Consider the following 22,458-nt stretch of genomic DNA (forward strand, 5'->3'; position numbering starts at 1 on the left):
CTGTTTGTTAAATTGCCGTATAGCAGTTAACTTCCAGTTAAGTTAGTCGTTTGTTTACTTTTCACTATTGTTGAGCAGAGTTTAATAAATGTTTATGTTTGTTAATAAAACCTGACTCAATGCTATATTCAGTGTTGCTGATGACATAACAGTACTAACCACTGAACCTAGTTGAGAGACAGATCTCTCAGTAGGTGAGACACTGACCACAACTCCCTGATCTTTAGCTTAGCCTTGGACAGGGATAAGGAGCAGTTGTTAGGGAAAGCATTTAATTGTGGAGGGCAAATTGTGATGCTATTAGGCAGGAATTTGGGAGTATAAATTGCGAACAGGTCTACTCAGGGAAACGTATGATGGAAATATGGAAGTTATAGAGGGAGCACTTGCATGAGTTTGGTATAGGTTTGTCCTACTGAGACAGGGAAAAGATGATAGGCTGAAGGAAGCATGTAAAGAAAAAAAAGACCACACGAGCATTGCGATCAGTTCTGGTCTCTTCATTATAGAAATGATGTGGAAGCTTTAGAAAGGTAGCAGAGGACATTCACTGGGGTGCTGCCTGGATTAGAGATTGTGTTTTGTGAGGAGAGACAGGGCTTTTCTCTTTGAAACAAAGGAGGAAGAGTGGCGACTTGATAGAGGTGTACAAGGTGATAAGAGGCATATATAAAGCGGACAACCAGCTCTTTTCTCCCCAGGTCAGCAATGGCCTATATGAGAGGGCATAACTTTAGGGTGACTGGACAATAGTACAAAGGGGAAAGCCACTGGTAGGTTGTTTTTTTTAAAACAAAAGTGGTAAATGCATGGAACACACCGCCGGGTTAGTTGTGGAGACAGACACATTAGAGACATTTTAGAGACTTAGAGAGGCACATGAATGACAGAAAAATGTAGGAGGAAAGGATTAAATTGATCTTAGAGTGGGTTAAAACATCAGCACAATATGGTGGGCCAAAGGGCCTGTATTCAGCTGTACTGTTCTATGTGCTTTACAAAAGTCTAGGCAAGTACAGTGGCATGCGAAAGTCTGGGCACCCCAGTCAAAATTTCTGTTACTGTGAATAGTTAAGTGAGTAGAAGATGAACTGATCTCCAAAAGTCATAAAGTTAAAGATGAAACATTCTTTTCAACATTTTAAGCAAGATTAGTGTATTATTTTTGTTTTGAGGAATTTTAGAGTGAAAAAAAGGAAAGGAGCACCATGCAAAAGTTTGGGCACCCCAAGAGATTTGAGCTCTCAGAGAACTTTTACCAAGGTCTCAGACCTTATTTAGCTAGTTAGTGCTATGGCTTGTTCACAGTCATCGTTAGGAAAGGCCGGGTGATGCAAATTTCGAAGCTTTATAAATACCCTGACTCCTCAAACTTTGTCTCAACAATCAGCAGCCATGGGCTCTTCTAAGCAGCTGCCTAGCACTCTGAAAATTAAAATAAATGATGCCCACAAAGCAGAAGGCTATAAGAAGATAGAAAAGCATTTTCAGGTAGCCGTTTCCTCAGTTCGTAATGTAATTGAGAAATGGCAGTTAACAAGAACGGTGGAGGTCAAGTTGAGGTCTGGAAGACCAAGAAAACTTTCTGAGAGAACTGCTCGTAGGATTGCTAGAAAGGCAAATCAAAACCCCCATTTCACTGCAAAAGACCTTCAGGAAGATTTAACAGACTCTGGAGTGGTGGTGCACTGTTGTACTGTGCAGCGACACCTGCACAAATATGACCTTCATGGAAGAGTCATCAGAAGAAAACCTTTCCTGCATCCTCACCACAAAATTCAGCGTCAGAAGTTTGCAAAGGAACATCTAGACAAGCCTGATGTATTTTGGAAACAAGTCCTGTGGAATGAAGAAGTTAAAATAGTACTTTTTGGCCACAATGAGCAAAGGTATGTTTGGAGAAAAAAGGGTGGAGAATTTCATGAAAAGAACACCTCTCCAACTGTTAAGCACGGGGGTGGATCGATCATGCTTTGGGCTTGTGTTGCAGCCAGTGGCATGGGGAACACTTCACTGGTAGAGGGAAGAATGAATTCAATTAAATACCAGCAAATTCTGGAAGCAAACATCACACCGTCTGTAAAAAAAGCTGAAGATGAAAAGAAGATGGCTTCTAAAACAGGATAATGATCCTAAACACACCTCAAAATCCACAATGAACTACCTCAAGAGGCACAAGCTGAAGGTTTTGCCATGACCCTCACAGTCCCCCGACCTAAACATCATCGAGAATCTGTGGATAGACCTCAAGAGAGCAGTGCATGCAAGATGACCCGAGAATCTCACAGAACTAGAAACCTTTTGCAAGGAAGAATGGGTGAAAATCCCCCAAACAAGAATTGAAAGACTCTCAGCTGGCTACAGAAAGCATTTACAAGCTGTGATACTTCCCAAAGGGGGTGTTACTAAGTACTGACCATGCAGGGTGCCCAAACTTTTGCTTCAGGTCCTTTTCCTTTTTTGTTATTTTGAAACTGCAAAAGATGGAAATAATAAAGTAATCTTGCTTAAAATATTAAAGAAATGTGTCATCTTTAACTTTGTGCCTTTTGGAAATCAGGTCATCTTTTATTCACTTAGCTATTCACAGTAACAGAGATTTTGATCAGGGGTGCCCAAACTTTTGTATGCCACTGTACTTGAACTGGAAATAAACATGAACTCCTGATGGAACTCAAAGGGCCAGGTAGCACTTCTTCATCTGAACTGTCTTCTCGATGGTTCACTTCCCTCTTCAGAAACTGCTTGACACAATGAGTTCCTCCAGCTGCCCACTTGTACCTCAGATGCCAGCCTCTGCTGATACCTATGCCTGTAAGTACTTGAATCTCCAAGGTTTAGAAGGGTAAATGGGATTAGTGCAGAATGGTTGACATGGAAACAAGGCTGAAGGCTTCGTTTCTGTCCTGTATAATCCTCAGATAGTTATATCCTTCCATTCTGCTCTGTGACTTTAATTACTCCAACCCTGTGGCTTTGCTTGACAGCTCAGGCCCTGCATTGTGGACTTTGCTTTGTGAAGCAAGATGAGCCACGTGTAGCCACAAGAGTCACCATGCCCACAACTTACTAGATCTAATTTCTTCGTCTTTTGGAATGTAGGAGGAAACTGGAGCACCCAGAGAAAACCCATGCAGTCGGAGGGAGAACGTACAAACTTCTTACAGACTGTAGCAGAAATTAAACCCCAATCTCACAGCTGCCAGTATACCCCCATAATCTACAACACTGACAAAAGTTTCACTTTACATTCTTATGTCCAATTACCCTCGGGAAAAGATCATATGAAATAAATTAGGATGGTTTACTATGCTAAATGAACATTATTAATAAAAGATACTGTCATTAATAACCTTGTCTGTTGAACATCTAAATCACATGGTTTAAAGAATGATCTATTAATTTGTATAGCAACACATATCAAAGTTGCTGGTGAACGCAGCAGGCCAGGCAGCATCTCTAGGAAGAGGTACAGTCGATGTTTCGGGCCGAGACCCTTCATCAGGACTAACTGAAGGAAGAGCTAGACAGTAAACAAAAGTTATATCAATATACACAACATACAAACATCCAACATACAAACATACAAATGCTCACATTCAAAATAGCTGAATTGATGTGTCCCTTCGTATTTCAGGCATTACAATTGAGGTTTCAGCACATTGCTATTTGGAAAATGTGCATCAAATGTTTCAGTGAACCAAACTGAAACAGATTGTTTTGTTCAGAGATTTATTTGAAGACACTGTCAAGGTTACAAATGATACTATTAATGAAGGTGGATCAATGATTGTTCAAAGCAAATCTATTATCAAAGTACATGCTGTATATGCCACTACATACTCCCTTGAGATTCATTTTCTAGTGGGCATTCATAGTAAACACAAAGAGACAATAGAATCAATGTAAAACTGCAAAGATGGACGAACAACCAATATGCAAAAGACAAACTGTGCAAATACAAAAAATGCATAATAATCATAATAATTAATGTTGCAAACACAAGTTGTAGAGTCCTTGAACAGAGTCCATAGGTTGTGGAATCAGTTCAGTGTTGGGGTGAGTGAAGTTAACCACTCTGGTTCAGGGATAATAACTAGTGGTGTAGGACCCAAGGCTTCTGCAACTCCTTGCTCCTGCACGGTGGGGGTCCTTGGTGGTGGATACAGTTTTTCTGTGACAACACTGCTTGCAGATGTGCTCAATAGTCAGGAGGGCTTTACCTATGATGAACTGGGCAGAACCCCATCATTGTTAGCACTAATGATACAGGACAGCGACTCCAGGCACTGAAGGCATACTACTCAGCCCAGACACTGGTAGGGAGCAATGGGGACATTAGTGATCCTGGATTTTGAAGGAAATCAAAATGGAATCCGTTGCAAATGCATAATTGATCAAGCACTGTTTGTGAAGAGAGGAACAGTCAATGTTTCACACTGGAATGTCTTTGCCAGACCTCCAACCTGAAAAGTTGCCTGTTTCCTGTTCCACATTTCTATCAAACACTTTATATCCTCAGGATATTCCAAAGTGTCTCAAAGTATTTTTGATACCTGAAGTACACTGACGTCCAACAAAATTAACAACCTGCACAAAACAGCAATGATGTCAATGACCAGGCAATCTAGTTGTTAATGAATCAAACTGAGGAATGTTAAATGTATCTATTGCATGGGCTTCTTCATCACTTTCTATACATTCTTCTTAAAGTGGATCAGGAAGTGGAAGTCGGAACACACAGCAGTACTCATTGAGAGGTCAGTGTGGAAAGGGTGAGCAGCTTCAACTTCCTGGGTATCAGCTTCTCACCTTAGACCAATATACTGATGCCATCACAACATTACGTCATTAAGAGTTTGAGATTTGGTACGTCAAAGACTCCTTCTGCAGATGTATAGTGGAGAGCATTTGATTTGTTGCACCACAATGAGGATTACAAGAGGCTGCAAAGGATTATAAACTCAGCCCACAATTCTTACTCTCACTGAGCACATCTTCAAGAGGCAGTGTCTCAAGAAGGCAGCATTCGTCAATCAGGCCACTCACCACCCTGGACACGCCCTCTTCTCATTATTAGCGTCAGGGAGGAGGTGCAGAAGCTGAAGACTCACACTCAATGTTTTAAGAGCAGGTTCTTCCATCTACCATCACATTTCAGAACGATGTATGAACTTGTGAACATCACTGCGTTACTCGCCTGTTGCGCTATTTTACACTTATTTTTGTAACAAACTAATTTTATGTCCCGCACTGCTTCCGCGAAACAACAAATTTTACGACATATGCTAGTGACAATAATCCAATTCTGAACTTCTGTTCTGACGTGCTTGCAGAGTGAATCAAGCATGAATTCACCTACAATGTTGTCTATGCACCAACACTTATGTGATTAGGTTGGTCAGGGTCGACCATGGAAGTTGCATCTTAGCTGTGTAGATATGCAAGCACAGGCAATACCACCTGGAGAGGAAGCTGTTGACCACATAGCAAGATCTCCCTCTCCATGCATCTGACGAGCCCAAAGGAACGGCAGGGACCGATACATTGGGATGAAATCCGAAACTTCAGAACAGCGATACAGAAAGAAAAATGAAAGCAGAAAATACTGGTAATATTCAGCAGGTCACCGGCAGAGAGGAAAACAATGTAATCACCTCAGTTAGTGATACTGTTCAAATGTCATTCCTTGAGTTCAGTACTCTCCTTCGAATTTTTCCTACTCCTCTTAAAAATGTTGTGACTTCTCGTCTTCAATAATTATTTAAAAAAAACAAAATGATTTACAATCTCCAGCAAGTAAAACATCATACCAAATGTGGGTGAAAGTTGTCATAAAATCAAGTTATTTGAAATCTGTCTTAATGACTGCTATTAATCAATTTTCACAAAATCCAATTTACTTTGTTTATCAAATACAAGTCTATTATTTGTAACATAGTTTCCCCCATCTATTTCTTGAAATGCAGTAACCTTTCTCTGGGTGAAGTTCTCTCATTTACAATGACCTTTCAATAAAGTGGTTTCCTATTGTGTTGGGTCAACTTTCCTCCTGTTATTTAAGCTGTCTTCAATCTATTAATTCTCCCGCCAACACTCTGGGTCTACAACATTTTCTCTCCTCTTTCCATTTCTGATGAAAGATCCAAAACATGTCTATATTCTCAGATACATCTTGGCCTGCTGTGTAGTTTCAGCATTTCATGCCTTTATTACAGTACCTTGCACAAGTGAGGATTTCTTTCTCATTATTGCTGTGCACCTTAGCTAACGCTGATCTTATTTTCAACCACTATCTACCTGTGTCTCTTGCAACAAAAACCACTTTACAAGAGTTACCCTCCCTTACTTGAGGGCTATAACTGCAGTACTGCCAAACTATTTCCCACAACATCCCCTGTGCAGATTGGGTTTTGACAGAACTACTTGTATTAATTTTGCCTCAGAAGATTAAGCATTGATTTTATCAATGAGGTAATTTAATCAAAATGTCATTCTGTTGATTTACTGCCAAACCCTTCTAGCGGAAGCCTGTTAAGTCCGGAGGAGTTAAGCATCTCAAAAGAGTTAAGCATCTTCTACTCCAATAATTACACAACCACAGAACAGCCTTCAACAATGTACGCTTATTCAACCTAAGCTCAAGAGATTCTGCCATTGTTGAAAGTTCAAAGCAACAGACGCACAAAATGCTGGAGGAACTCAGGCCAGACAGCATCTGTGGAATTTAATAAATTGTCCATTTTACGGGCCGAGACCCTTCTTCGGTACAGGAGAGGAAGATGCTGGAATAAGGTCCGGGGGGAGGGAAGGAGTACAAGTTTTAAGGTGATAGGTGAAGCCAGGTGGGTTGTGGAGGGTGGATGAAGTAAGAAACTGGGAGGTGATGGGGAAAGGGCCGGAGAAGAAGGAATCCGACATGAGAGAAGAGTGGACCACGGAAAAAGTTGTTCACAATTTTTGTTTACTCTAAATGCCTGTGATTGCATTGATCTGCTACAGTCTGTCAACATGTAGTTGTGCCAAGTAACCTCAGAAATAGCAAGTTATTGTCTACATCACACAGATCTCATTCCTTCACCTTAGTGGGATTAACACTACGTATACGCTCTCAGATGTGGATTCCTGCAATTAGCAACTCTGAAAACTTGAAAATATCTCCAAAATAAGAAGTATGAAAAAAAAATTGCTAAAACAAAGTAAATCGTAGGGCAACACACATCAAAGCTGCTGGTGAACGCAGCAGGCCAGGCAGCATCTGTAGGAAGAGGTACAGTCGACGTTTCAGGCCGAGACCCTTCGTCAGGACTAACTGAAGGAACTAAATCGTAGGGCATCATTTTTCTGTAATTAAAAATCTTTGCAACTCTGAACATTGTTTTTACTTTCAAAAACTGAACATATTTAACATGGGACACTTTAGTATTTTTACACATATTTGGAGAAGAAAAATAACTAAAGTGTACAGGGAAAGGAGACTCTGTGGAGAATTAAGAGCAAACCAGCAACGGAGTGGTACGTTTCCTTTCTACTGTAATATTTGCTACAGCTGGAATGGTCTCTAACCCAGTTCCTGGCAGCTTCGACACCAAGATTCGGATGTGGTTTCTTTGAATGTTAGTGCAAGGAAATGGAGAAGCACAATGAAGCCTTGAGGTACAGTGTGGAGGCTCCCTTTTGTTCAGTTCTCTGGCAAGTTCATATATCAGTGTTTTCTTCTGTTGAGTAATTCAGTAAAAAGTTCCATGATGCTTCTTCCCCTCCCCCCTCCTTTCTCAAACAACTAAATCTTGCTACATCCCAGATTTCTGCTGATCCTCTGTCTTAGGGCCATACAGTCATAGCGTTGCACAGAAAAACTGCCCCTTATGCCTATCAAGTCTATACAGACCATCTCAATTGCCTGCATTAACTCTGTATCCATATCCTGCTTTGCTTTGTCTATGTAAGTGCTTGTCTAGTTGACTCTTAAATGCAGTGACCATATCTGATACCTCCAATTCCTCTGGCAGCAAGTTCCCAATATCAGCCATTCTGGGTAGAAAAAAAAATGCTCTCCTCAAATCTCCTTTAATGCTCCTTCCTCTCCCCTTAAATCTATACCGCTACTATGACAGTAGAGTATCTGACCATCTAACTTTTCTGTGCCTCTTTTAAGCTGGTGTACTAACAAGTCAGTGCCCACCCCTGCTTCTTCAAGAGAAAACAAAGGCCGTATATCCAATCTCTCCTTATAACTAAAGTCCTCCACTCCGGGCAACCTTCTCTGCACAGGGTTCACATCCTTCCTGTAGTGTAGCAAGCAGAACAACCCCCCCACACACACATTCCATGTGTGGTCTAACATGTGTTTCCTCAAGATCCAAATAAACTCCAAACTCTTATATTCTGTGCTCTGACCTACGTAGGAAAACATGGACAGAACACAGGACTTGAACCCAAAGATCTCTGTTCCTTAATGTCTTCCATTTACTGAGAAGTTATCCCTTTATTTCACTTCCCAAATTCCATTACCTCACATTTGCCAGGATTAAACTCTGCCCAACTTTCCATCCAAACTATATCATTATCCTTAGACAACCTTCCGCACTATTCACAGCTCTACCAACACCCGTGTCATCTGCATACTTACTAATCATACCCACTGCATTTACATTCAAGTCATTCATATACATTACAAACAGTTTGCGTCTAAACACTGATCACTGTAGTACACCACGGGTCACAAGATTCAAACAAAAAAAAAAAGCATGCTTCATCGTTACTTGTCACCAAGCCACTTTTGGATCCAAACTGAGCCAGCTAGCCTGATGTCCACATAACATTCTGAATCAACCAACCAAAAAGGCTTATCACATGCTTTTCTAAAGTCCATGCAGACAAAGTCTATTATCCTGCTTTCATCAATCTTTATCATCTCCTCAAATAATCCAGTCATATTAATAAGGCAGGACTGCCCCCGACCAACCCCCATCAGCCCCTGCCTTTCCAAATGTACATAGATCTTTCAACACACACAAAATGCTGGAGGAACTCAGCAGGTCAGGCAGCACCTATGGAAAATGAGTACAGGCCATTAACGTTTCAGGCCGAAATGTCAACTGTAGTCATTTTCCATAGATGCTGCTGCCTGGCCAGCTGAGTTCCTCCAACACTTTGTGTGTGTTGCTCGGATTTCCCGCATCGGCAGATTTCCTCTGCTTTGTGATAAATCCTTCAGTCTTTTCTCCAATAATTTTCATACCACTGTTAAACAACTCACTGGCTTGTGGTTACCAAGCTTACCCCTGCTTCCCTTCTTAAAAAAAGGGGGGGGGAGAAAAGAACAACAATATCAATTGTGTAGTTTCCTAGCATCTCTGCAAAGGAACTTAGAGAAACAGCCTCTTGGCCCAGCAAGTTCATGTGACCTTCAACGCATCTATTTGTATTAAGTCTAACCAATCTCCTTTTATCCTCCTTAGACCCCCCTCCTCCCGGATTCTACCACGCGAGCTCAGGGCTATTTCACAATGGTCAACTTCCTAGCAACCCGCACCTCTTGGGGATGGGGATGGGGATGGGGATGGGGATGGGGATGGGGATGGGGGGACAAGATTGGAACACATAGGAAAGTGATGCAGGCACATGGGAGAAGGTGCAAACGCCACAGCGGGGAAGATTTAGCCCGGTTTACTGGAGCTATGAGACAGCAACTCGCCCAGCCCTTGTGCAAACCTTTTTCCATTTCTTTAAATGCGGCCTACGTTGACATCAGGTGAGTTTGCACCCACAGAGTTTGCATCCACGTCCGGAGGAGTTTCAAGGTCCTTTCCTCTTCACTCCTTCCAAAGTCCACATATTGGCATTTCTCCACGGAAACTGAGCCACTTTTCCAGAAAAACTGAGTAGCAAAAGTAAAAAAGAAACAACCCGACTTCTAGCTGGTTACACAAAACAAGTACGTAATGAAGGAAAACGAAAGTGCCTGTCCGCGAGAAGGAATATCTGATGATGACAGGTTCTGGAGCCGGAGGATGGGAACATTCAAAAGTGTGAACTAAAGCAAAGCTTAGAAAACGATTTAGAAATATTCCAATAAACGCTACGTTTCAATAAAATTGCAGTAACATTCCAAATGATTAAGTAAACCTCAGAGTTCGTTTTAAAGGAATTTCATGTGCAGTAGATTATTGATTGTTTTGATCATGGAAATTCCAATCTAATTGTATAAATGCTGCAAACAAATTACTTAGCTGAATAAAAGCCCACATCAAAAAGACTTTGAATTGCATTACTAAAGCTCCATTCAGAAAACACAGTGCCACATTCCAGAGACGGTGTCAGCAGATTGGGAAAGGGACCCCACTCACCTCGGGTGCGGCAGTAGCAGCTGATCGCGTTTCCCCCTCAGGCTTGTTCTTAGGACGGGTACCATCCGGTGTTGGTGCGCCTGAAACCTCGCTCCCGCTCTGCAGCCTCAGTTCCCGTTTAACCTCGGATCGGAGATCCAAGTAGCAAACTAGAGTGACCAGGTGAAGGCACAGCGACAGCACAAAGAAACTCTGGAAGATACCACAGTTATTGCACTGCTTCCTGCAATTGCAAGTTTTGGAAAGGTCTTTCTCGCAGTTTAAAAGTTTTCCCTCGAAACTTTTCGTTGCCATTTTTAGAACTTACAAACCAAGAAGTTTTTTTTTAAAAATTCTAAAACACAAAATGTAATTGACTTTCTCTTAACTCCGATTTGTTCTCAGCAGCACCTTACTACGCCGAAGTCGCTCACAAGTGAGTGGTGGTCAATTCAGGGAGACTGACTGAGGCACATGTCGATCAAATCAGCAACAGCCCGCCTCACGATTGGCTCCGTTTCCCTATTGGTCAATTGTTCCGTCCATTAAGAGATCAATTCGGTGAACAATATTATTTTCAACTTCGTTCGGCGGGGATGAGGGCATTGATTTTGTAAAGCAGGTAAAGGTCAACGTGCATATTTTATTCGATATAAAATGCTTGCACGTCGACGTCAACCATAGCATGGAGTAAACCGGCGCAACTTTACAGGAAACCTTTGGGGAAAGAAAAGCTTTTTTTTGTTTACAAATGCACAATTAGCTGATGCGAATCGGACGAAAATGCATGGTCGCATCATTGGTGTGATCATTTTTGCGACTTCCGGAGCCTTTGTCCTGCGTCAAAGTGCTAAGTGACTCGATACCCAGCCTGTTACCAACATACCATGCCCTATGCTGGGGAAACCGTGCAGCTAACTCCCCACATGCTGAGTTACAATAGTCTCTGAATATATAAAAATAAACATGCCGCAGGAATCATCTCAGATCAATTTTTCCTGCAGCTGCTTTAGGGCTGAGGTAAGTTATAATATAGCTGAGGAAAAAAAAAGATTTTTAACATGCAGCACGCACAAAATGCTGGACGAACTCAGCAGGACAGGCTGCATCTGCAGATTTCCTCTTGGTTATAATCTTTAACTTCGGTTGTTCTCCGTGTGGGCATTGGTATCTGCTAGCCTTTGTTCTCCTGGACAAGGTGAGTGCCCTTTTCCGCTGAAATCCATCTTGTGCAGTTATGACGAGTGTTATCCATATACAGTATTCTGAAGCTGAGTTTTGGAACATCATTCCCTCAGCCACTGAAGCATGTGGAAGGTTGTGTCTTTGCAAAGTTCTTTTAATACAGTACAGTAAGTTGCTGCACTAACTTGCCTCCAAATATTTAAGGCTCACAGTGAAGCTCTGAAACAACCTGAACCATTCCCTTAACCCAGAGAAACACTGGAACACCACAGCACAGTACAGGCCCTTCAGCCCTCTATGTGTGACAACCCATATATCCTCAAAAAAAGGTACTAAACCCACACTACCCCATAACCCTCCATTTTTCTTTCATCCATGAACCTGTCCAAGAGGCTCTTAAATACCCGTAATGTTTTCTCCACCACCATCTCCGTCAAGACATTCCAGGCACCCACAACCCTCTGCATAAAAAAACTTACCCCTGATGTCTCCCCTCAACTTCCCTCCCTTAACTTTGTACATATGCCCTCTGGTGTTTGCTATTCGTGCCCTGGGAAACAGGTACTGGCTATCCACCTGGATCTATGCCTGTCATAATCTTGTAGATCTCTATCAAGTTCCGTCTCATCCTTCTACACTCCAAAGAGAAAAGTCGCAGCTCTGCTAACCTTGCCTCATAAGACTTGTTTTCCAATCAAGGCAACATCCTGGTAAATCTCCTCTGCACCCTCTCCATGGCTTCCACATCCTTCCTATAATGAGGTGACCAGAACTGAACACAATACTCTTAAGTGTGGTCTCACCAGAGATTTGTAGAGTTGCAACATGACCTCTCTACTCTTAAACTCAATCCCCCTATTAATGAAGCCTAGCATCCCATAGGCCTTCTTAACTATCCTATCAACCTGTGGATGTATGGATTTGAACCCCAAGGTCCCTCTTAAGTAACCGACCATTAACCCTGTACTCAGCCTTCTGGTTTCTCCTTCCAAAATGCATCACCTCACACTTATCCAGATTGAACTCCATCTGCCACTTTTCTGCCCAACTCTGCATCCTGTCTATATCCTCTTGTAACCTTCGACAACCTACAGCTCCATCCACAACTCCTCTAATCTTGGTGTCATCCACAAACTTACTCACCCATCCTTCTGCCTCTTCATCCAGGTCATTTATAAAAATCACAGAGATCAGGGTCCCAGAACAGATCCTTGCGGCACTCCACTAGTCACTGACCTCCAAGAAGAATACTTTCCTTCTACTACTACCCTCTGCTTTCTTCCTGTAAGCCAATTTTTTATCCAAACAGCCAATGTTCTACCGATCCCATGCCTCATGACTTTCTGGATGAGTGTGTCATGAAGGACCTTGTCAAGTGCCTTGCTAAAATCCATGTAGACCACATCTACTGCCCTACCCACATCAATTTCTTTTGTTACCTCTTCAAAAAACTCAATCAGGTTCATGAGGCACAACCTTCCCTTCACAAAGCCATGTTGACTATCTTTGGGTAGACTGTACTTCTCCAAATGCTCGTAGATCCTATCTTTAAGAATCCTTTCCAATAGTTTGCATACCACCGACGTAAGACTCACCGGTCTATAATTCCCAGGATTCTCCCTATTAACTTTTTTAAACAAGGGAACTACATTTGCCATTCTGCAATCCTCCAGCACCTCCCCTGCAGCCGAAGAAGATTCAAAGATCATAGCTACTGCTCCAGCTATCTCTTCTCTCACTTCCCACAGCAACCTGGGGTATATCACATCCGGCCCTGGAGACTTATCAATCTTGATGTTTTTAAGAAGATCCAATACTTCTTCTTTCTTAATCTCCACATTTTCCAGCACACAGGCCTGTTCTATTTCGACCCCAATCCTTTTCGCTTGTGAATACTGAAGCAAAGTATTCATTTAGGACCTCCCCAACCTCCTTCGTCTCCAGGCACATGTTGCCTTCTTTATCCTTTAGTGGCTCCACCTTCATTCTTGTCATCCTTCTGTTCTTCACATACGCATAGAATGCATTGGGGTTCTCCTTAATCCTACATGCCAAGGCCTTCTCATGTCCCTATCGAGCTCTCCTAAGTCCTTTCTTAAGCGCCTTCCTGGCTACCCTATAATTCTCATGAGCCCCTCCTGCTTCCTGCTTCTTATATCTAACATATGCCTGCTTTCTCTTGACGAGTCGCTTCACATGTTTCGTCAGCCAGTTCCCTTTTCCTACCAATTTTTCCTTGTCTCACTGGGACAAGCCTATCCTAAACCCAGCACAAGTGGTTCTTAAACTTCCTCCACATTACTTCTGTGCTTTCACCCTTGAATATCTGTTTCCAATTTACTCTGGCTAGTTCCTGCCTCTTCCCTTCATAGTTAGCCCTTCCCTAGTTAAGCACTTGACCATTTTGTCTGTTTTTATCCTTTTCCATAGCTATGCTGAAGCTAAGGGAGTTATGGTCACTCTCACCAAAATGCTCCCCCATCAAGATGTCTGCCACCTGAGCAGCTTCATTCCCAGAACTAGATCCAGTATGGCCTCTACTCTCGTCGAACGGTCCACATACTGTGTCAGAAATCCTTCTTGAACACACCTGACAACTTCAGTCCCATCTATCCCCTTGCAGTCAGGAGGTGCCAGTCATTATGAAGGAAGTTGAAATCACCCATAACTACAACACTGTATTTCCTGCACCATTCTAAAATCTGCCTGCTTATCTGCTCCTCGGTGTCCCAGGGGCTATTTGGGGGCCTATAGACTACTCCCAGCACAATGATTGATCCCTTCTTATTTCTGACTTCCACCCACACCGACTCAGTGGTCACTCCCTCTGCAGCATCCTCCCTTTTTATAGCCATGATACTATTCCTGACCAGTATTTCTACTCCCCCCACCTTTTCTACCTCCCATCCTATTCCTTTTAAAACACCTAAACCCCAGTACCTGCATCAGCCAATCCTGCCCTTCCCCCAGCCAAGTTTCAGTAACGACCATAACATTGTAGTACCACGTACTGATCCATGCCCTAAGTTCACATCCCCTTCATTCCTAACACTCCTCACGTTGAAGTAGACACATTTCAACCCCTCTAACTGGCTACATTTATGTTTTGCCCCCTGCCTGTCCTTCCTCACCAAATCCGAACACACAGCATCATGCTCTTGTCCTTCTACCCTCATCTCTGTACTCACATTCTGATTCCCACCCCCCTGCCAAACTAGTTTAAACCCTCCCCAACAGCTCTAGCAATCCTGTCCGCCAAGATATTGGTCCCTTTCCAGTTCAGGTGCAGCCCATCCTTTTTGTACAGGTCAGACCTTCTACAGAAGAGGTCCCAATCATCTAGAAATCTGAACCCCTGCCCCCTGCACCAACTCTTCAGCCACACATTCATCTGCCATAACTTCCTGTTCCTACCCTCTCTATCTCATGGCACAGGCAGCAATCCCGAGATTACCACCCTTGAGGTCCTGCTTTTTAACTTCTTTCCTAACTCGCTATATTCCTTCTTCAGGACCTCATCCCTACTCCTATCTATGTCATTGGTCCCCACGTGGACCACGACATCTGGCTGCTCACACTCTCTCCTGAGAATACCGAGAACTCGATCCGAGATATCGCGGGCCCTGGCACCAGGGAGGCAACAGACCATCCGGGATTCTCGATCACTCCCACAGAACCTCTTATCTGTTCCCCGAACTATTGAATCCCCTATCACTACTGCTCTCCTCTTTTCCCTCCTTTCTTTCTGAGCTGAGTGTCCAGTCTTGGTGTCAGAGATGCGACCACTACAACTTGTCCCTGGTATGTGGTCCCCACCAACAATATACAAAACAATCTAGACTCAGTGCAGAGAGATTTAGGCCAGTTAGAAGAGTGGGCTGAAAGATGGCGGATGGAGTTTTATGCTGATAAATGTGAGGTGCTACATTTTGGTAGGACAAATCAAAATAGGACATACATGGTAAATGGTAGGGCATTGAAGAATGCAGTAGAACAGAGGGATCTAGGAATAATGGTGCATAGTTCCCTGAAGGTGGAATCTCATGTGGATAGGGTGGTGAAGAAAGCTTTTGGTATGCTGGCCTTTATAAATCAGAGCATTGAGTATAGGAGTTGGGATGTAATGTTGAAATTTTGCAAGGCATTGGTGAGACCAAATTTGGAGTATTGTGTACAGTTTTGCTCACTGAACTATAGGAAAGATGTCAACAAAATAGGGAGAGTACAGAGAAGATTCACTAGAATGTTACCTGGGTTTCATCACCTAAGTTACAGAGAAAGGTTGAACAAGTTGGGTCTTTATTCTTTGGAGTGTAGAAGGTTGAGGGGGGACTTGATAGAGGTATTTAATATTATGAGCAGGATAGATAGAGTTGACGTGGATAGGCTTTTTCCATTGAGAGTGGGGGAGATTCAAACAAGAGGACATGAGTTGGAAGTTAAAGGGCCAAAGTTTAGGGGTAACATGAGAGGGAACTTCTTTACTCAGAGAGTGGTAGCTGTGTGGTACGAGCTTCCAGTAGAAGTGGTTGAGGCAGGTTCGATGTTGTCATTTAAAGTTAAATTGGATAGGGAGAAGGTACAGCATTTGACAGAATGGTGTTGTCATAATAACCTGGACTTGAACATCACAAAAACCAAGGAGCTGATAGTAGACTTCAGGAAGTCAAAGCGCGTTGGGCACTCTGCTCTGCACATATACGGGAAAGAGGTGGAGAGAGTAGAGAGTTTCAAGTTCCTCGGCGTCCACATCTCGGCTGACCTCACCTGGACTGCCCATATCTCTTATCAGGTGGGGAAGGCCCAACAGAGGCTCTACTTCCTAAGGAAGCTAAAGCACGCTCTCCTCCCTCATCACCTGCTGATCAACTTCTATCGGACAACTATAGAGAGCCTCCCTACGTATTGCTGTGCAGTGTGGTTTGCCAGCTGCACAGAACAGAACAGGAAGGACTTGTAGCGGGTGGTGAGGGTAGCAGAGCGGGTTATTGGCACAACATTACCCTCCCTCAGAGACATTTATACTGGCAGACTTCAAAAGAAGGCTACTTGTATTTCAAAGGATCATAGAAACATAGAAAATAGGTGCAGGAGTAGGCCATTCGGCCCTTTGAGCCTGCACCGCCATTTATTATGATCATGGCTGATCATCCAACTCAGAACCCCGCCCCAGCCTTCCCTCCATACCCCCTGACCCCCGTAGCCACAAGGGCCATATCTAACTCCCTCTTAAATATAGCCACTCATTCTGGACATCACCTGTTTTCCCCTCTACCTTCTGGGAAGAGATACAGAGCATTAAGGACGAAAACAAAGAGTCTCCTTAACAGCTTCTACCCACAAGCAGTGAAATGTATAACACCCACTTCCCTTCTCCTGCCCCCCTCCTAAGACGGCGGCAGCTAAATGCATCACACTCCCAGTAATGGCAGGCGTGCAATAGTCCTACCCCCCCCCCTCCAATCCATATATTATTAATCTTGGACTGCACTCCTGAGGTTTTAGAGTTTATTTTATGTATATATTCTTTGTTATGCTGCAAAACGTTGAGCTGCTAAACTGTATTTCATTGCTCCACAACAATGACAATAAAGATATTCTATATTCTATTCTATTCTATATTCTATATGGACAGGAAAGGAATGGACGGTTATGGGCTGAGTGCAGGTCAGTGGGACTAGGTGAGAGTAAGAGTTCGGCACGGACTAGAAGGGACGAGATGGCCTGTTTCCGTGCTGTAATTGTTATGTGGTTATAATATACTTATTGTGATGGGAACGGCCACAGGGGTGCTCTGCTCTTTCTGTCTATTCCCCTTCCCTTTCCTGACAGTTACCCAGTTACCTGTCTCCTGACTTTTAGGGGTGACTGTCTCCCTGAAACTCCGATCTATTACTGCCTCTGCGTCCCGAATGATCCGAAGTTCATCCAGCTCCAGCTCCAGTTCCCTAACTCGGTTTGACAGGAGCTGCAGCTAGATGCACCTTTTGCAGGTGTAGTCATCAGAGACAATTGTGCTGTCCCTGACTTCCCACATCCTACAATCGGAGCACTGGAATGCCCTATCTTCTGCCTCCATTAACTACTCCTAAGTTAATTAGATTAATTAGAGAATCTTATCTGGCCTTACCTCAGTGGGAGCAAGCTCACCCTCCGCGTCTTCTCACCAAAACCTCTCGAGCCAAAGCCTCAAAACTCCACTCCTTCACTGGCCCCACCCACTCACTGGCTGCTCTCCACTAGCCTGCTATGGATGATGAGATTCACTATCACCTTCACTGCCCCAGTACTCTTCAGAGTACTTGAAGACAAAACCAGTCTGGCAGGCCATATTGAGTTCTGTCCTTTTGTATACATCTGAGGAATAGAGGCATTAGGAGACACAGCAGCTCACCCATCCCACACTGACTTCCAGCCATCCATTTACACTAATCCTAATCTTCAAACTTCAAAGTAAATTTATTACCGAAGTATATACAACTGTTAGGATGTATTCTGGAGTTATAGTATATAGCAAATATTAATTTCAACAGCAGACAGTCTTCAGATTTGAAGACCATAAGACATAGGAGCACAATTAGGCCATCTGGCTCATCGAGTCTGCTCCACCATTCAATCATAGCTGATACTTTTCTCCTGTCTTCTCCTCAACCCAGTTCCTGGCCTTCCTCCCGCAGCCTTTGATGCCACATCCAATCGAGGACCTATCAATCTCTGCCTTAAATACACCCAACGACCTGGCCTCCACAGCTGCCTGTGGCAACAAATTCCACAAATTCACCACCCTTTGTCTAAAGAAATTTCTCCACATCTGTTTTGAAAGGGCGCCCCTCTATCCTGAGGCTGTGCCCTCTTGTCCTAGACTCTCCCACCATGGGAAACATCCTTTCCACATCCACTCTGTCCAGGCCTTTCAACATTCAAAAGGTTTCAATGAGATCCTCCCTTATCCTTCTGAATTCCAGCAAGTACAGACCCAGAGCCATCAAATGTTCCTCTTATGGTAACCCTTTCATTCCTGGAATCATCCTTGTGAACCTTCTCTGGACCCTCTCCATTGCCAGCACATCTTTTCCAAGATGAGGGGCCCAAAACTGTGCACAATACTCAAGGTGAGGCCTCACCAGTGCCTTATAAAGCCTCAGTATCACATCCTTGCTCTTGTATTCTAGACCTCTTGAAATAAATGCTAACATGGCATTTGCCTTCCTCACCACCGACTCAACCTGCAAGATAACCTTTAGGGTGTTCTGCACAAGGACTACCAAGTCCCTTTGCATCTCAGATTTTGGATTTTCTCCCCTTTTAGAAAATAGTCCACATTTTTATTTCTACTACCAAAGTGCATAACCATGTATTTTCCAACATTGTATTTCATTTACCACTTGCTTGCCCATTCTCCTAACCTGTCTAAGTCCTGCATCCTACCTGTTTCCTCAACACTACCTGCCCCTCCACCAATCTTTGTATCATCTGCAAACTTGGAAACAAAGGCATCTATTCTATCATCTAAATCCCTATATACAACATAAAAAGAAGTGGTCCCAACACCGACTCCTGTGGAACACCACTAGTCATTGGCAACCAACTAGGAAAAGGATCCTTTTACAGTATTCCCATTTACTGCCTCCTACCAAGCAGCCAGTGCTCTAACCATGTTAGTAGCTTTCCTGTAATACCATGGGCTCTTAACTTGGTAAGCAGCCTCATGTGTGGCACCTTGTCAAAGATCTTCTGAAAGTCCAAATATACAACATCCACTGCTTCCCAATTATCTATCCTACTTGTAATCTCTTCAAAGAATTCCAACAAGTTCAACAGGCAGGATTTTCCCTGAAGAAAACCGTGCTGACTTTCTACTATCTTTTCCTGTGTCACCAAGTACACTATCACCTCATCTTTAACAATTGACTGTAGCATCTTCCCAACCACTGAGGTCAGGTTAACTGGTCTATAATCTCCTCTCTGCTGCCTTCCTCATTTCTTAAAGGAGGAAGCAGCACATTTGAAGGTGGATTACAGATTGAATTTAAAGCGCAGCTCAGAACTATGATCTGCAGATTGGGATTGATTGCAAACCAGGAAACACCCATTCATTTGAGATGTCTGAGTATGTATGAATGCAGCTCGAGAAACAAAGGCTCAGGGGAATTATCATTCATTTTGGGTGTCTGGGGCGCTGGTGTGAAGATAGAGTGTGTGAAAACTATATGTAATTTAAAGGAAGCATTGTAGATATATTGTAACTGTAGAATTGTCCTGCTGTTACCTTTGATCTTCAGCATGTAAAGATGCTATGTAATATTGGGTCAGGCAGACCTCTTCTTCCAAGAGTGTCTCGACAATGATGGTTGCTTATTGGGTTGAATAAAGACTTCAGTATCCACTGGCTTCAGCGTCTCTATGCCGACTTAGTTCAAAGTCACAACACAGTATACGTCCAAAGTTCAAAGTCGAGTTATTCAAATTCCTGAGGACTAGCATTACCAATACAATGAAGTGGGACAAGCACTTTATGCTCATCATGAGGAAAGCTCAGCAAAAATTGTTCTTCCAATGCCAGCTTAGGAAACTTAACATCTCAAGGCATATCATCATGAATTTTTACTCAACCATCATTGAGACCACCTCCATCACCGTTTGGTTCCCACCATCTCCTCCCTCTCCAAGGCCAGGTTGCAGCAAGTGGTCTGTTCAGCAGAGAATATCATAGACTATCAGCTACTGACATTAAAAGACCTGTTCATCGCCAGAGCGAAGAAAGAAGTTGAAAATATTACTGCTGACTCCATCCACCCCAGCAGTCACCTATTCACTAAATTCCCATCAGAGAGATACTACAAGTCCATCACCACCAGGACTAAACGTCATCTCAGAAGCTTCTATGCCGTAGCTATCCAACTTCTCAACTAAACTCACTCAGATGTAATATCCTAAATGTCCCTGTATAACAAGTGGTCTATCCTGCTCTCATTGTTCTGTTGCTAATTATTTAGTCTGTTCCATATGTTCACATTTATTTAAGTTTGATTATTGACATGTGCGCATGTAGCCATTCTGTTAAATGGTTATTGCTCATGGCTGCGCTATTGTCTTGCAAATTGTTGGGTGTGTGGCGGCCCATGTGTGTCGTGGAGGTGAGTAGCCGGGAAGAGACTTTTACAGTGGACCGCCTCCATCTGGCGCACTTTGGACATTGAGCAACCAGTGTGGGTAGCCACACCGCGCCAGCGAGGCCGGCCACCCAGGCAAACCACACAGACTGGGGGCTCCACTCCCCCGATGGACGTTTCGGGGGGTGGGGGCGGTAGTGTGGCAGCCCGCACACGCAGGACTCGAACGGCCATCGGGAGCCACAGGTAGACACGCGGTAGTGCATTTGGAACTACCTGCTTGTGGCGGACCTTCCGGGGACAGTCCGACGTCATGTCGCCCCGCGGGTCGCAGGGACCCATGGGAGGGGAGATTTAAGCGCGCAATTTTGAATCAGTAAAGGCATTCTGAGTTCAGCTCTCTCTGCCTCCGTGTGTTTCTTTAGTAGCGCGATTGCACGCGACTACAGTTGCTATTGTGTCGTCTCTCCTGCGTTTTATGCTTGGCAATGAACCGCAATCAATTCTGTTATGTTTCACATACTGGCAATGAGATAATTCTGATTCTGAGAACCCGTTCAAAGAAAAAGCCCACACAAGACCATCAAATACCCAATGTATTAAAAAAAAAAGAACGAACCGTGCAAACGATAAAAAGTAAACAAATGACACTAATCTCTGTCCCTGAGACTGAGTCCTTGGCACTGTGCCAATCGCTGTCGAGTCGGTTCAGTGCTGAAGCACCCCGATTAGATTGCACAAATAGCAGAAAAGAAGTCGACAAAAGCACAAGGAGCGTGAACTGCTGATTCCCAGAAAGTGAGTCCACAGTCATGGAGCCAGTGAGACGAGTGAAGCCGTTCAGGAGCGTGATGGCTGCAGGCCACAGCAACAGAATCAGTTCAGCACTTGCCAATCATTGCAGGTCACAGCTGCGGACACTGTTCAGTGCTGAACTGCTTTGATCAAATCACACAAACAGTAAAACAAAAGGAAGTAAACAAAAACACAAGGAACATGAACTTAATGAAGACCATAATATATAGGAGCAGAATTAGGCCATTTGACCCATTGAGTCTGCTCTGCCATGTCATCATGGCTGATCCAGTTTTCCTCTCAGCCCCAATTCCTGCCTTCCCTCCCGTATCCCTTCAGAAAGGGAGGATAGGCAGGTGATAGAGAAGGGATGCACTCAGTCCGATGGTTTGAGATGTGTCTATTTTAATGCGAGGAGTATCATGAATAAAGCAGATGAGCTTAGACCGTAGATCAGAACTTGGAGAAATGTTGTTGTGGACATTACAGACACATTGCAGGGGCAGGAATGGCTACTTCAAGTGCCAGGCTTTAGATGTTTCAGAAAGGATAGGGAGGAAGGCAAAAGAGTTGGGGGTGTAGCACTGTTGATCAGTGATAGTGTCACGGCTGCAGAAAAGGAGGAAGTTATACACCCAGTAGAGTTATTGACCCCTTCCTATTCCTAACTTCCACCCACAGAGACTCCATAGACCAGGAGTCCCCAACCTTTTTTGCACTGCTGACCGGTTTAATATTGACAATATTCTAGCGGACCGGCTGACCAGGGGGGGGGAGGGGTGTAGGGTTGCCAACGTACAAGAGTAGCAGTCAACTACATTGTGTTTACCCAGAGAAAGACTACAGTGACCATGAAGCCTTGTGCGGGCACCAGTGCGCGTGCGTGTATGTGTCGATTTTTTCCCACAAATCGTTTTTGCCGATTCTGTTCGGGGGGGGGGGGCGGTGTTAATCACCACCGGAATATAGGTGATAAGTGGCTAATACACTCAATTTCATTTCTAAAAGGGTTTATCTAACGAATTTAATATTAA

The 22,458-nt window shown here is 43.6% G+C and overlaps 1 protein-coding gene across 1 annotated transcript in view; it reads right to left on the reverse strand.

The window, feature by feature from the left end:
• Positions 1 to 10,749, reverse strand: part of eda (ectodysplasin A) — a 269,459-nt gene extending 258,710 nt beyond the window's left edge. The window contains exon 1 of the mRNA XM_072270941.1: positions 10,353 to 10,749. Within this exon, the coding sequence (XP_072127042.1) occupies positions 10,353 to 10,646 (294 nt within the window). The 5' untranslated portion in view covers positions 10,647 to 10,749. The remainder of the gene's footprint in view (positions 1 to 10,352) is intronic.
• Between the last annotated feature and the right edge of the window lie 11,709 nt (positions 10,750 to 22,458).

This window comes from Mobula birostris, chromosome 10, assembly GCF_030028105.1.
Source record: "Mobula birostris isolate sMobBir1 chromosome 10, sMobBir1.hap1, whole genome shotgun sequence".
Classification (NCBI taxonomy): Eukaryota; Metazoa; Chordata; class Chondrichthyes; order Myliobatiformes; family Myliobatidae; genus Mobula; species Mobula birostris.